We start from the raw sequence: 12,566 nt of genomic DNA, 5'->3' as shown, positions 1-12,566 counted from the left end.
TTAAACTATATTAGTAAATCACAAAAATTTCAGCTTCCTAAATCAAAACATCACGAAAAAAACTCAGGAAAACTTAGTGGTGACAGAAGGACGGACGGTTAACGAACGTCCGGACAGAAGGCTCTATCGGGAGGGGACTAATTATCACGGAGTAATTTTACAATGTGTAGCTGTCGATGTGTAGATTCTGGATAAAGTTAAGATTAGGTTATATTCAAGAACAAAATGACATACCCCAAGTATCTTTGACACTAACATAGCATCACATGGCTACCAGTTGGCGTAGATAGGTTTCGTATTTTGATATGAATATTTTTTGGCTAATTATGTTACAAAACCGGCAGAGATTCTTAAGGTATAATTCAAGAATTAAGTATAGAAGATCTCCGTGACAAATTTCAGTTCATAGTTTTTGTACTGTTTTAAAAACAAGAGACCTGTATGCTCCGAGGCCATTACCATTATACTGAAATGAGCTCATATCTGATACAATCCCACCACTAATATTATCAAAAATCAGCTCATCTCAGTTGTGTGTTAATTTTTCCATACCCGAACTTGAAATGCAGCGTAGACTGTGTTTTAATAATTCGCAAGAGGACAGAGAATTTCGTGTATTTTTCTAATCGAAACCGTTCTAATAAGGTCTCTTGATTCGTTCTCGGCACCTCCGTAGCTACAAACTCCTATGCATTATTTCAATGTGAGTAATTAAGAAGAACTCGTCATTTTCCAGTTTTGTCTTTCTTCATCTTCCCGTGGGGATCCGGGTTAGAATAGATCCTACAGTAACCCTTGCTTGTCGTAAAAGGCGACTAAATGGAGCGTTCCTTCGGATGGGACCGCAAAAACCAAGGTCCCGTATCACAGCAGGTGTGGCACGATAAAGACCCCTCCCTGCTCAAAAGCCATAAGCGTCGAGCATAGGCCTACATTTTTGCAGTCCTTCACCGGTAATGGTGACGTCTCCATATGAGTGAAAAATTGAAAGGGACGTTAAACAGTATAAAATCAATCAATCTTTCTTCATCAAAGAAAAACTTCTTATATGATGTATTATGTAATCGAAATTATCCTCAGTAACGGAATTTCCTACTGATATTAAGTGATTTGTGAGTGTGTGTCGTTATTGAATTGAACACTACAAGTACGAATAAAACGTAATCGATACTTAGATTAATTTATTAAGTTATCTTACAAATTAGAGCACTGGGCTCAAAAAATAGCACTATACAGGGGTAAAATCACAACGATATTATCAAACCATTGCAAGAGTCTTGAGGTCACTTTGTTTCTTGTCATTGAAGAGTTTCATCTTCTTCCAAATGTTCTTGGAATTAAAAACACCATTATCTCTATCTTGATTCGCATCCTTAGATTTCTTCATCCGCAGAATATTTCTCAATATTACCATTGGCTTCTTTCCGGCACATTTCCTTTCTCTTGCTTCCTTGTCACAGCCGGAGTTACTCGGAACTTCTTGGACTTTTACGAGGGATAGATCCGCCCTAGTGCTTGTCCGTTGGAATACTTTCGGTACAGATTGGAGCGCCTCGTTTTGGTACATACATAAATCAATGTCTTTCATGTAGGAGTCTTCAAGAATAAAGTCTTCATCGTTTTCATGGATGGTCCATGTATACACACTCGACCATGAACATCCAGGTTCGTGACAATTAGAATCTGGAATAGCCTCGATCATGGTTGACGACGCCATCGGATTCACCCAAGTGAACTGCAACCCTGCCCTTTCTTTCTCTTTGCTGTCGCAAGCCGAGTCTGGTAAAGTGGCATTGCTGCATTCCTGATCTTCACATCCCTCAACTATCCGCTCTAATATTTCGCCGTCTAATTCTAAAGATGGCACTTGTTGGTCGGAAGTCCGTTGTAGAGCTCTAAACTTTTGCTGTGGGTTGTTGCATATTGGAACTACACAATCTGAATCGATGGGATTTCCAAAATTACCTTAAAAGAAAAATGACAATTTGCAATCATAAGTTAAAAAAAAATTCCACTAACAAAAAAAAATTGTTTTCTTAAGGAGGAATGATATATGAATTGACTGATTTCCTTTTTAAACTTTAATGAATATAATTATAAATATCAGCTGTACGTGTATATTCCTTTTAAATCTAATTGCCTATAGCTGGGAATCTCTGTATGTTAACGTGTCGCTGATCTCTGTCTATAAATTCACATCAGTATTGTGTAACATACCATATAATGTCATGCCATGCCATACTATACAATTGTTAACTTGTTTATTATTTTTGTAAACATGTATGCCATAAGACGTATGTCTTCAGCAATAAAGAATAATAATAAATGATCTGTAGATCGTGGGTTTCAGTCTAGCAGGGGTTTTAACCCCGCCCCCACCACCCGCCCCGCTTACTTCCTACTTTAAACTACATCTTTTAACGGGTAACTAGAATTACCGAAATATCCGTGATTTACCGAAATACCCTCAGAAAACACCGAAATATTCATCATTTCATATTATTGTAGTTGAAATATTTGTATAAGAAGATTTTATATAAAACCAAGTATATAATAATTCATGGAATTTTTCTTGTATATTTCAAATTTTGAGAATTAAATTGTTCATCTCCTCGTCAAATTCCCCCTTTAATTTTTAATTGTAAGAATATAATTAGTTTGATCCAAGCAGATGATACTGCTTTCTTTATCTTTAACGAGGAGTAGAAAATTACCTGCTCAGCTTTTCTTTACAATGATATCATTAGTGTGCCATTCCGAATTATCAAACGCCAAAATAAGCTTGAAAATAATTATAATGAGAAAACGATCATTAATTGTTCATCAAAATTAAAATAAATGAATATTTGTACAAGTATGTTTGTATGTGGCGATATTTTATCGACCTTTATGATAGTTAACAAGAGTTACGATTCTTGTCTCAAGCCGTTTCCGATGTGAAATATACAAGAAAAATCCATATATTATTAAATACTTATAATATATATATATATATATATATAACCTTCTTACACAAATATTTAAATTACAATAATACAAAATGAAAAAAATGGGTATTTTGGTAAGTTAGGGGGGTATTTCGGTGTTTTCTGAAGGTATTTCGGTAAATCACGGGTATTTCGGTAATTCTGTGTATACCGTCTTTGAACTAAATAAGGTAACTTTGAAACTTTTCAATTTCAAAATATGTGTATTATTGTACATATCCTCCAATCCTCCATTTTTCATCCATATCAGATCATGCATCCTTAAAGCAACACTCAACAGAAAATGTTTACCCACTTTTCAAAATGATTATGTAATGTTAACGCCCTTTTTCAAAATTAATGAAATGAAAGAGAAAAAAAACATGAACATACCTTTCATTGCAGACATTTTGTACACCGACCAAAACTACCAGGATATATCTATGTTAAAACATCGATAGGATCATTTTCACAAATTCCTAAATATATATACACCGATAGTACTCATTATTAAGTTTTCCTAAAAGTGACAATCGCATTCAATTTTTGTGCAAACACCAGTCTCTGATTGGTCCATTTTCTATTTTCACGACCTTAGGGGCAACCAGGGATAACATTTGTGTTGATTAGCCTCTCACCTTGTCCACGGTGGTATGTTTTTATAAACTAAATTACATTTAATGAAGTACGATTATGAACATGTGTTACTACAATTAGACATACGTTTACACATCTGTGAGCACCTTAATGAGCTGGCAGCATATGCGCTCATGCATGGACTGATTTCACTGGAATGGTGATTTTTTTATTTTATTGTTTTCAACATATTTATATATCAAATTAAAAGGATTACGACCACATTCTAACAACTTACCAATCCCTCTAAAATATTACAATATGTCATGCAAAATGATAATCAACAGGTAACTGTATATATGATTAAATTAATCTTAAAGCGAACAGCAGAAAAACTATTCATATTAGACTGCAGAGGCAAATTAACATTAATGCACAGAAAACGAGTTGTATCAATTTCGACAAAGTCAAGCATAAAAAGCGATTTAAAAGTTTATTTGTACCTTTAGAGTAATTTTTACAAGTAAAAAAAAAAAAAGAGATGATAATTTTCGTTATGTCTACATGAACAAAATGGAGAAATCGTATTATTACGAAGATCGGAATGAAGTATCCAGTTGTGCCTTAGCTCTTGATGAGTAGTTCCCCAAAAGAAAAATTTGATGGTGGTCTTGTTATTTCCGCTACTATATTTTTGCGGAATGAGTTGCCTGGGCTCTACATTTAATGAAGTCCGATGTTTTACGGAATCAAATTATTTTTTTTTAAATAACTTCAATCTGGAATATAGAATCGGTCTTTGTTTCGTGTACACAATTTCGTGTTTTTGTTTTCGTGGCGCTATGAACATGGTAGTCATTTTTGCAATATAACGTCTACTTGTTAAGTTTGCCATCCTGTTTCTGAATAAAGGGATTCTCTAGATGCAAAAATAGGAAAACCGATAACAATTCTAGCTAAAGATATCTGTATTTTTTTTTAAAAAGCTTGCCAGAATCGTGAACAGAACAGTCATCCCAAACAATTTATACATATTCAAGAGTAGGTCTAATAAATGCTATGTATAATTTTGACAGATGTTTTATACCAAATTTGAACTTAATTTTTTGTTGTTGCTTACTATGAAATCAATATAAGTTTATATCAACTGAGGTTGTGTGACAATAATAAGCCAAATGACGATGATGGACTGGAACATACCCTAGTCCATCACCCTGAAAAAATAGTGTTGATAAAGCAGGAATGGCTTTCTTAGAAAATAAAGAACTTTTGATAGTCTTCGATGGATTAAATTTGAGTATCTTTCTAATGTATGTAAATCATGATTACGCTTATCTTCAGTATCTAACATATTACATGAAGATTGATGTTCAAAGTAAGTTGTCAATAGTAAATGGTCTACACATTGATAGCATATTTACACCGACATCATTAGCATAGAAAGAACCTTGGGGTACACAAGCAAATATATCAAGTTTTGACGATAAAAGGTCCTTATGTAGTACTTTTTGTGATCTATGACACGAATAGCTTTCAAACCATTGTAAAAGATTGCCAGATATACTATAAGTTTGTCATTCAAAAATGGGACCATTATGCCAAACTCTATAGAATGATTTCATTTTATGATAATTGTGTACGTTTGGCACGATAATTGAATATGTTTGCATCAATGATAAATGCTTTTTCCCAAAATTTAATACACAGATTTACAAACGTTTTGATAATTACTAAAATGATCTACTTTATTCCTAAAATTAGTATTTGTGTCATAGTGCGCTTTTATTGACTTCAGATCTTTCGTTTTAAACAGTTTTTGTTATATCAGTATCAAATATTACATTTAAACTGTTATATAAAATCAACTCTTCCAAGTTTTTCCTATTTTCGAGAGATAATTGCCTTTCTTTGTGTTTATTTTGAATGGAATGAATTAAGCAAATATGTTGCTTACAAAACACCTCGCGTAAATATATGTATTAAACAAGGCAATTTTAATTTTCAAAACTGTGAACTTTTACATGATCGTGACTTATTACCATTAAGTTAACACATTTTATTGACAAAACAGTTGGTTTAAATGAATTTTATCGACACCACGGATATAGAAATGAATGACCGCAGGTGCCTCAATTTTCCTAGATACTGGAAAGTGTTGCACAACTTAATAGTGTTAACAAATTAACACAGGACGCTTAATAAAGAGGCATTTAAGACACATTCTAAATACGTAATTATGTCTTTATTTAGTATATATACGAAAAATGAAATCCACCAGAGAGAGATTCATTATAGCTTCCCCTGTGTGATGCTATAGTTTTCTTGTTTTCTGCATCCATTGTATGTTATAACAATGACGGACCGTGCCATACCCTTTAATGGTAAGTACATGTAATCTAATTGTTTGTTTTTCTTAATTCAAACTCGTTTCTTCCACGTGTTTCATCAATTTCAAATTAATTTTCTCAATACTCAAAGCACTCCTATAAATAACAACATGCACACAGTGTTTATGAAGAAAAGTGCGTCAACACATGTTTAATCAATACAGACTAGTTAGTTAAACTACGGCTGTCAGGTTTTAATTATGAGACACACGTTCTATACTAATACATTAATAGGACGTAGTACTTTGCCATCATTAACTAAATATAACATATATAAACATCTCATCCGTGTCCTTCTGAGTAGCAAAGGAATTTCTATCAAAGTTTTTTTCTTTGAAAAAAGAATTGCCTATATCGATCGTAGAGAAATCAAGACAGCATATTATAAGATAAAAGACTGTTTTTATCGGAGAATATACAGGTAAATGTTTGGATTAAAATGGATCGATAAAAGTATAATAAGAAAACATTTTGATCTCGGTTCATAACTATGCTATATTTTGATTCTAGATTTTGATCTCGGTTCATAACTATGCTATATTTGGATTCTAGATTTCGATTTCGGTTCATAACTATGCTATATTTTGATTTTAGATTTTGATCTCGGTTCATAACTATCAGGGCCGTAAATTACATGGAGGCGGAGGAGGCAGCTGCCTCCTCCAACTTTTGAGCCAAAAAAAAAATTAAAATTTAAAGTTCATTAGAATTTATGTTGTTTCCAATAACTAAGAACATGATACCTCCCTTAAAAAGCATTCCAAATCTTTCTTTTAGAATGAGTTAGTCAAGTAACATCTTAGAAGGCCCTAGAATCAAGGATTTTGCACGAAACGTGTTCAGTGTGCACAGAATGTGCTCAGCGTCTGGGGGCCTGGGCGGCCCTCAGACCCCCGCCTAATTTCTTGCCTCCTCCAAATTGAAGGTTAATTTACGGCCCTGACTATGCTATATTTTGATTCTAGATTTTGATCTCGGTTCATATCTATGCTATATTTTGATTCTAGATTTTGATCTCGGTTCATAACTATGCTATATTTTGATTCTAGATTTTGATCTCGGTTCATAACTATGCTATATTTTGATTTCGGTTCATAACTATGCTATATTTTGATTCTAGATTTTGATCTCGGTTCATAACTATGCTATGTTTTGATTTCGGTTCATAACTATGCTATATTTTGATTCTAGATTTTGATCTCGGTTCATAACTATGCTATATTTTGATTCTAGATTTTGATTTCGGTTCATAACTATGCTATATTTTGATTCTAGATTTTGATCTCGGTTCATAACTATGCTATATTTTGATTTCGGTTCATAACTATACTATATTTGGATTCTAGATTTTGATCTCGGTTCATAACTGCTATATTTTGATTCTAGATTTTGATTTCGGTTCATAACTATACTATATTTGGATTCTAGATTTTGATCTCGGTTCATAACTGCTATATTTTGATTCTAGATTTTGATTTCGGTTCATAACTATACTATATTTGGATTCTAGATTTTGATCTCGGTTCATAACTGCTAGATTTTGATTTTGGTTCATAACTATACTATATTTGGATTCTAGATTTTGATCTCGGTTCATAACTATACTATATTTGGATTCTAGATTTTGATCTCGGTTCATAACTGCTGGATTTTGATTCTAGATTTTGATCTCGGTTCATAACTGCTATATTTTGATTCTAGATTTTGATTTCGGTTCATAACTATACTATATTTGGATCCTAGATTTTGATCTCGGTTCATAACTGCTAGAATTTGATTCTAGATTTTGATCTCGGTTCATAACTATACTATATTTGGATTCTAGATTTTGATTTCGGTTCATAACTATACTATATTTGGATTCTAGATTTTGATCTCGGTTCATAACTATGCTATATTTTGATTCTAGATTTTGATCTCGATTCATAACTATGCTATATTTTGATTCTAGATTTTGATCTCGGTTCATAACTATGCCATATTTTGATTCTAGATTTTGAACTCGGTTCATAACTATACTATATTTTGATTATAAATTTTGATTTCGGTTCATAACTATGCTATATTTTAATTATAGATACCATAGATATGTCGGAGATGTACAGATCGTATCTGGAACCAAGAGAAAAACTCCGTGTCCTTCATGCTGAGTGGGTAAGGAATTTCTATCAACTTTTTTTCTGACTTTGAAAAAAAAATGAAATTCAAAGCTAAATGGATACTACTGACATCCATGTTTTAAAGCAAAAATAGTTTAACACTATCTAAAACATTTTGAAACAGGATGCTAGTGTTGTAGTGTAGCACAGTAATTTTCATTTACAAAATACAGTAATTCAACACGATATCAACCATTTCTCGTTACAGCTGGAAATAAAGCGAAAGGAAATGGAACTTCAGACGGAAATTGGAGATATTGAACGGAGATTTGTCTCAATGATTGAGAACTGCGGAGTATCGAGAAACCATTTTCCATTTCCAGCTCCGGCTAGACAGGTCCCTGGGACTCCATCATTTCTGTTTCCCACCTCTGGCTCACTCACACGGGTATCAGCCTTATCTAATTTAGCCGAGGACTTAACATTTTGTAATCATCCTTATCAGGGAAAGGATCAGAGTCTTTACGAAGATACGGTACACATGGGAGATACTACAATTGAAGACGTCCATGACACAACGTTCTTCTCATCAGACCTCGACAAAGAGTCAGAGGAGAAAAAGTTTGAAGAAGACACCGACACAAATCAGCTAGTGCCCGTAATCGATGTTGACGGAGAGAAGATTTACAGAGTAGTTGAGGGCTGCGAGACCGAGACAAAGATGCTGATAAAACGGCCGTGCTGTGCAAAAGCATCACCAAGCATGATAGATCACGCGATTTTAAAAGAAATAGCTAAAAGACCGAAGACTAAAAGACCAAAAATCAGTCATCCACAGGCTTGTTCCACTTTCATCGGAAAAGATGAAGTGGTGGAGGAGACGATTGAAGATGACGATACCAGCTTCCGGTCTACAAACGACAGTTCCAGCACGTTATATATTGAAGATGATGGTACGAAAAAGTTCCCTCGAACCAGCACCAAAATCAACCTTTCTCCTGAGACAGATATACATTGTGTTCCCGACATAACAGATTCACTTTTCTCAGGAAATTCCAGGAACTCTGACAAGCGGCACCGATCACAGAAGAAACACAGCAGACACTTAGCTACAGGAGACATGGACATCTCACTCTATTCAACTCTTGGATCAATGGGAGATGCCTCTGTTTTTCAACAATCCCGAGTGGTACGAAAAGGTGTACCAAAAACTGGATTGCTGCGTAGACAGACTTGTATAACACAACTGGTCGACCCCAGAGCTTTGGTAAAGAAAATGAAACGCTTCAACAGCAACTTACGAAACAAAAAAATCAACCTCGCTCATACTCTGTTAGTGATATAACCGTTGTTGAGTTAACTAATGAAATTTGTTCTGTGTAAACTTTAGAGAGATCGTATAGTGCTACTTTTGTACAAAGCATTATTTATTGTCTTCGTTGAGAAGTGCAGTACATGTCAATAAAATATGCATAAATGCTTGTTTTTTTTTCTGTTGATTAAAAACTTAAAACTAGGAGAGTTGCTTCATAAGAATAGGTGATGCACACGACTCGACATCACCTTCACACCCCTTCCCCTAAAAATACCCCCACAAAAATTATGAACATGTATACTACATACGAAGCAATTCAATGGGTCACTATGTATACCTAAGTCACCAAGCCCCATACAGAAACTTGGAACACATATTGCGGCCTATTCTCTAGTGGACAGTCTATAATCTGAAGAATGTGTAAATACCGGGACCGGTGATGGTTTACACTTCGATCGACGTTTCGACTTAAATATGCCTGGATATTAAAAAAATCATCACCACTTACTCGCTGTATCCATTTTCACATGTCCCTAGCCAATTCAATTCAATTATTCACTCAATACCAAATCACTGGTAATTGTAATTGTAATTAAAAGATTTATATAGCGCCCTATCAACATTAGTTCTCTAAAGCGCTTTACAAATGTGAAAGAAAAGATAATATAAAATCGATGTGCACATACATGTAAATAAAATATTCATAGTGTCAGAATTAAAATGCATAAATATTATTATTAATATATAGCGATATGATATGATTACCCTAATAACATATGAAACAATTTAAAACAATCCTTAGGAATAATTAAATACATAAAAAGGACATAGGCATAATAACAAACAGCAGGGTTGGGTTTTTTTTTGGTTTTTTTGTTGTTGTTTTTTAGCAGCACTGTAAGAGCTGTATGTAAGAGCACTAAGTATATAAAAATAATCACAAATTAAAAGCTAATCTAAAGAGATGCGTTTTGAGGTCCACTTTAAAATTAGACAATGAAGTACATTGTCTGAGTTTAAAAGGCAGAGAATTCCAGAGACTCGATGCAGCCTTGTCCAAACGTCGATCCCCATATGGTACTGAGCATCGTCTTACGCCACGGTCCGGAGTCCTCATAGAGCCCTCTCCAGATGGAAGAAGATCGTACATATTGACCGTGGTTTGTGACGATGGTATGTGACGTACATATAAACTATGATTATAGGCTAAGCCTGTTTTGGGCCCGAACTCTGTGATACCATGAATGTAGAAAGGGGTCTATCTCTGACCCAGATTAAAAAAAACATACCCTCTCGCTTCAAATGCCTAAAAATAAAAACCAGAAACTATGTGCGACATGCGTAATTTGCCCGTCCCCTTGCATAGATCAATGTTTTAACTACTTGCATGCCAAATTTCAAGTCTATTGCACCTAGTTTCTGACTTTTTAAGGTAGAGGATCAAATAACCCCAAGGTGTTCGGGATCGTCTAAATTAAGGTAGCTCATTACACTAAAATTTTATTGAATGGCTCGTTAATACACTTCTTATGAAGTATGGTTTCGCCATCGAAAGAGTGATACAAGCATTCAAGTATTTTATATGAATTTTTTTGTGATTTTTCCCGGAATGATAAAAAAAGTGTTTTGCTTGTGAATAAGAAGTTCTTGAGTCCGAATTTCGGCTGTGATGTGGTGCATGATATGAATATCTAATAAAACATGCCTAAAAGATTCAGATATAAACGTTCTAACATTTTAGAAATTTTTTTTATGAAAATTGAAAACGCTATATGCTAATTTTTATGAATCTATGGATAAAATCTTCAAAAAGCATGTCAGTTAGAAAAGATATATATCAAAGAAATATATCATAAAAAGAAATTGAATTGAAATGACAAAATTTTAAGATATCATCCCTATATTCAAACTGGAGAAAAGAGTACCGATCCCGATCAAAATTGATAGAAATTACTGAAATAATCATATTGTGTTGCTAATTGTATGCACTATTCATGAAGACAGTAGTTTTCTTTATAAAGTAGTTTAATTTGTAAACCATTTTACATCAAGGGAATGTAGTTTTCTGATTACAATGTTCTCTATGACTACTTTTTTATAATTCCGATCGGGCTTGTTAAAATTAGAAAAATCGTAATATTTCTGAATTTTGACCATTTCATTTCAATTTCTGTTTAAAATATATTTCTCTGATATATCTTTTTTCAAATTGAAATGTTTTTAGAAGATTGTAACCGTGTATTTAAAAAATATTAGCAAATAACGTTTTCGATTTTCATAAATATTTTTTATTTAAAAAGAATTAGAACGTCTGAGTCGTTCAGGCATGTTTTATTTGATATTCCTATTATGCATCAAATCACAGCGAACTTTGGACTTTAGAGTATCTTAATTTGCAAACAAAGTACCTTTTTCATCATTCCGAAATAAATCACAAAAAATCATATAAAATATGTGAGGGCTTGTATTCCTTTTTCGATGGTGAAATCATACTTCATAAGAGGTGTTTTAACGAGCCATTAAACAAAAACTTAGAGTAATGACCTACGTCAAATTTTCAGAGAAAACATGTTTAACGATAAATTGGATTTATGAAAAAAATCTCTACAAGAACAACAGGGGTCATATTGATTTGCAAGCATTCCCAGGTATCGTGGACCGTGAGGGGGTCACAATTGAGAAACAAAGTTTTAGTTTTGAATACATATGGAAAAATATTTTGAGAGCAACAGTGCTGCCCCCCCCCCCCTCCATGTGTAGGATGGGGCCTCAAAGGGGGATCAAAGTTTGACATGGTAAATTGGTAATATATGGGGGGGGGGGGGCGTCTTTTCAAAACCAGCAGGATCATGCTTAGTCATATCAATATGCAAATATCATCAGGTAGTGCAGATTCTATTTCACTCAAATTATGATTCTGGAGAATAAGATAAGGCCACAATAAGGGCCATGGCAATATATGAGGAGATTAATCTGCATCATCGATACTTGTGCTCATACAAAATTATCATTTTATACGGTCAGTGATTTGCGGTCGTTTTTTACGCTTACGTCAATATTTCTTAAGTATTATTTGAATGAAACTTAACATTTCACAGTATTATTGCTCATTATTTGATTCAACGTGATGAAAGTAATTTTGTCTTGCCTATAAGTGAAAAATACGCACACACTAAAATCTATGCTAGTGTTTTCTAAGTTAATTTCCTTCCTGTTCCTGAAA

At 33.7% G+C, this 12,566-nt stretch overlaps 1 protein-coding gene across 1 annotated transcript; it reads left to right on the top strand.

Moving 5' to 3' along the window:
- The first annotated feature begins 8,011 nt into the window (after positions 1-8,011).
- LOC125680830 (uncharacterized) lies at positions 8,012-9,546 on the top strand. Its single transcript, XM_048920604.2, has 2 exons — positions 8,012-8,083; positions 8,297-9,546. The coding sequence occupies exons 1-2, from the start codon at positions 8,018-8,020 to the stop codon at positions 9,371-9,373; spliced, it is 1,143 nt and encodes a 380-aa protein (XP_048776561.2). The 5' UTR covers positions 8,012-8,017; the 3' UTR covers positions 9,374-9,546.
- Positions 9,547-12,566: the final 3,020 nt, after the last annotated feature.

This window comes from Ostrea edulis, chromosome 2 (genome assembly GCF_947568905.1).
Source record: "Ostrea edulis chromosome 2, xbOstEdul1.1, whole genome shotgun sequence".
In the NCBI taxonomy this organism is placed as follows: domain Eukaryota; kingdom Metazoa; phylum Mollusca; class Bivalvia; order Ostreida; family Ostreidae; genus Ostrea; species Ostrea edulis.
This window is presented reverse-complemented; position numbering and strand designations above follow the sequence as displayed.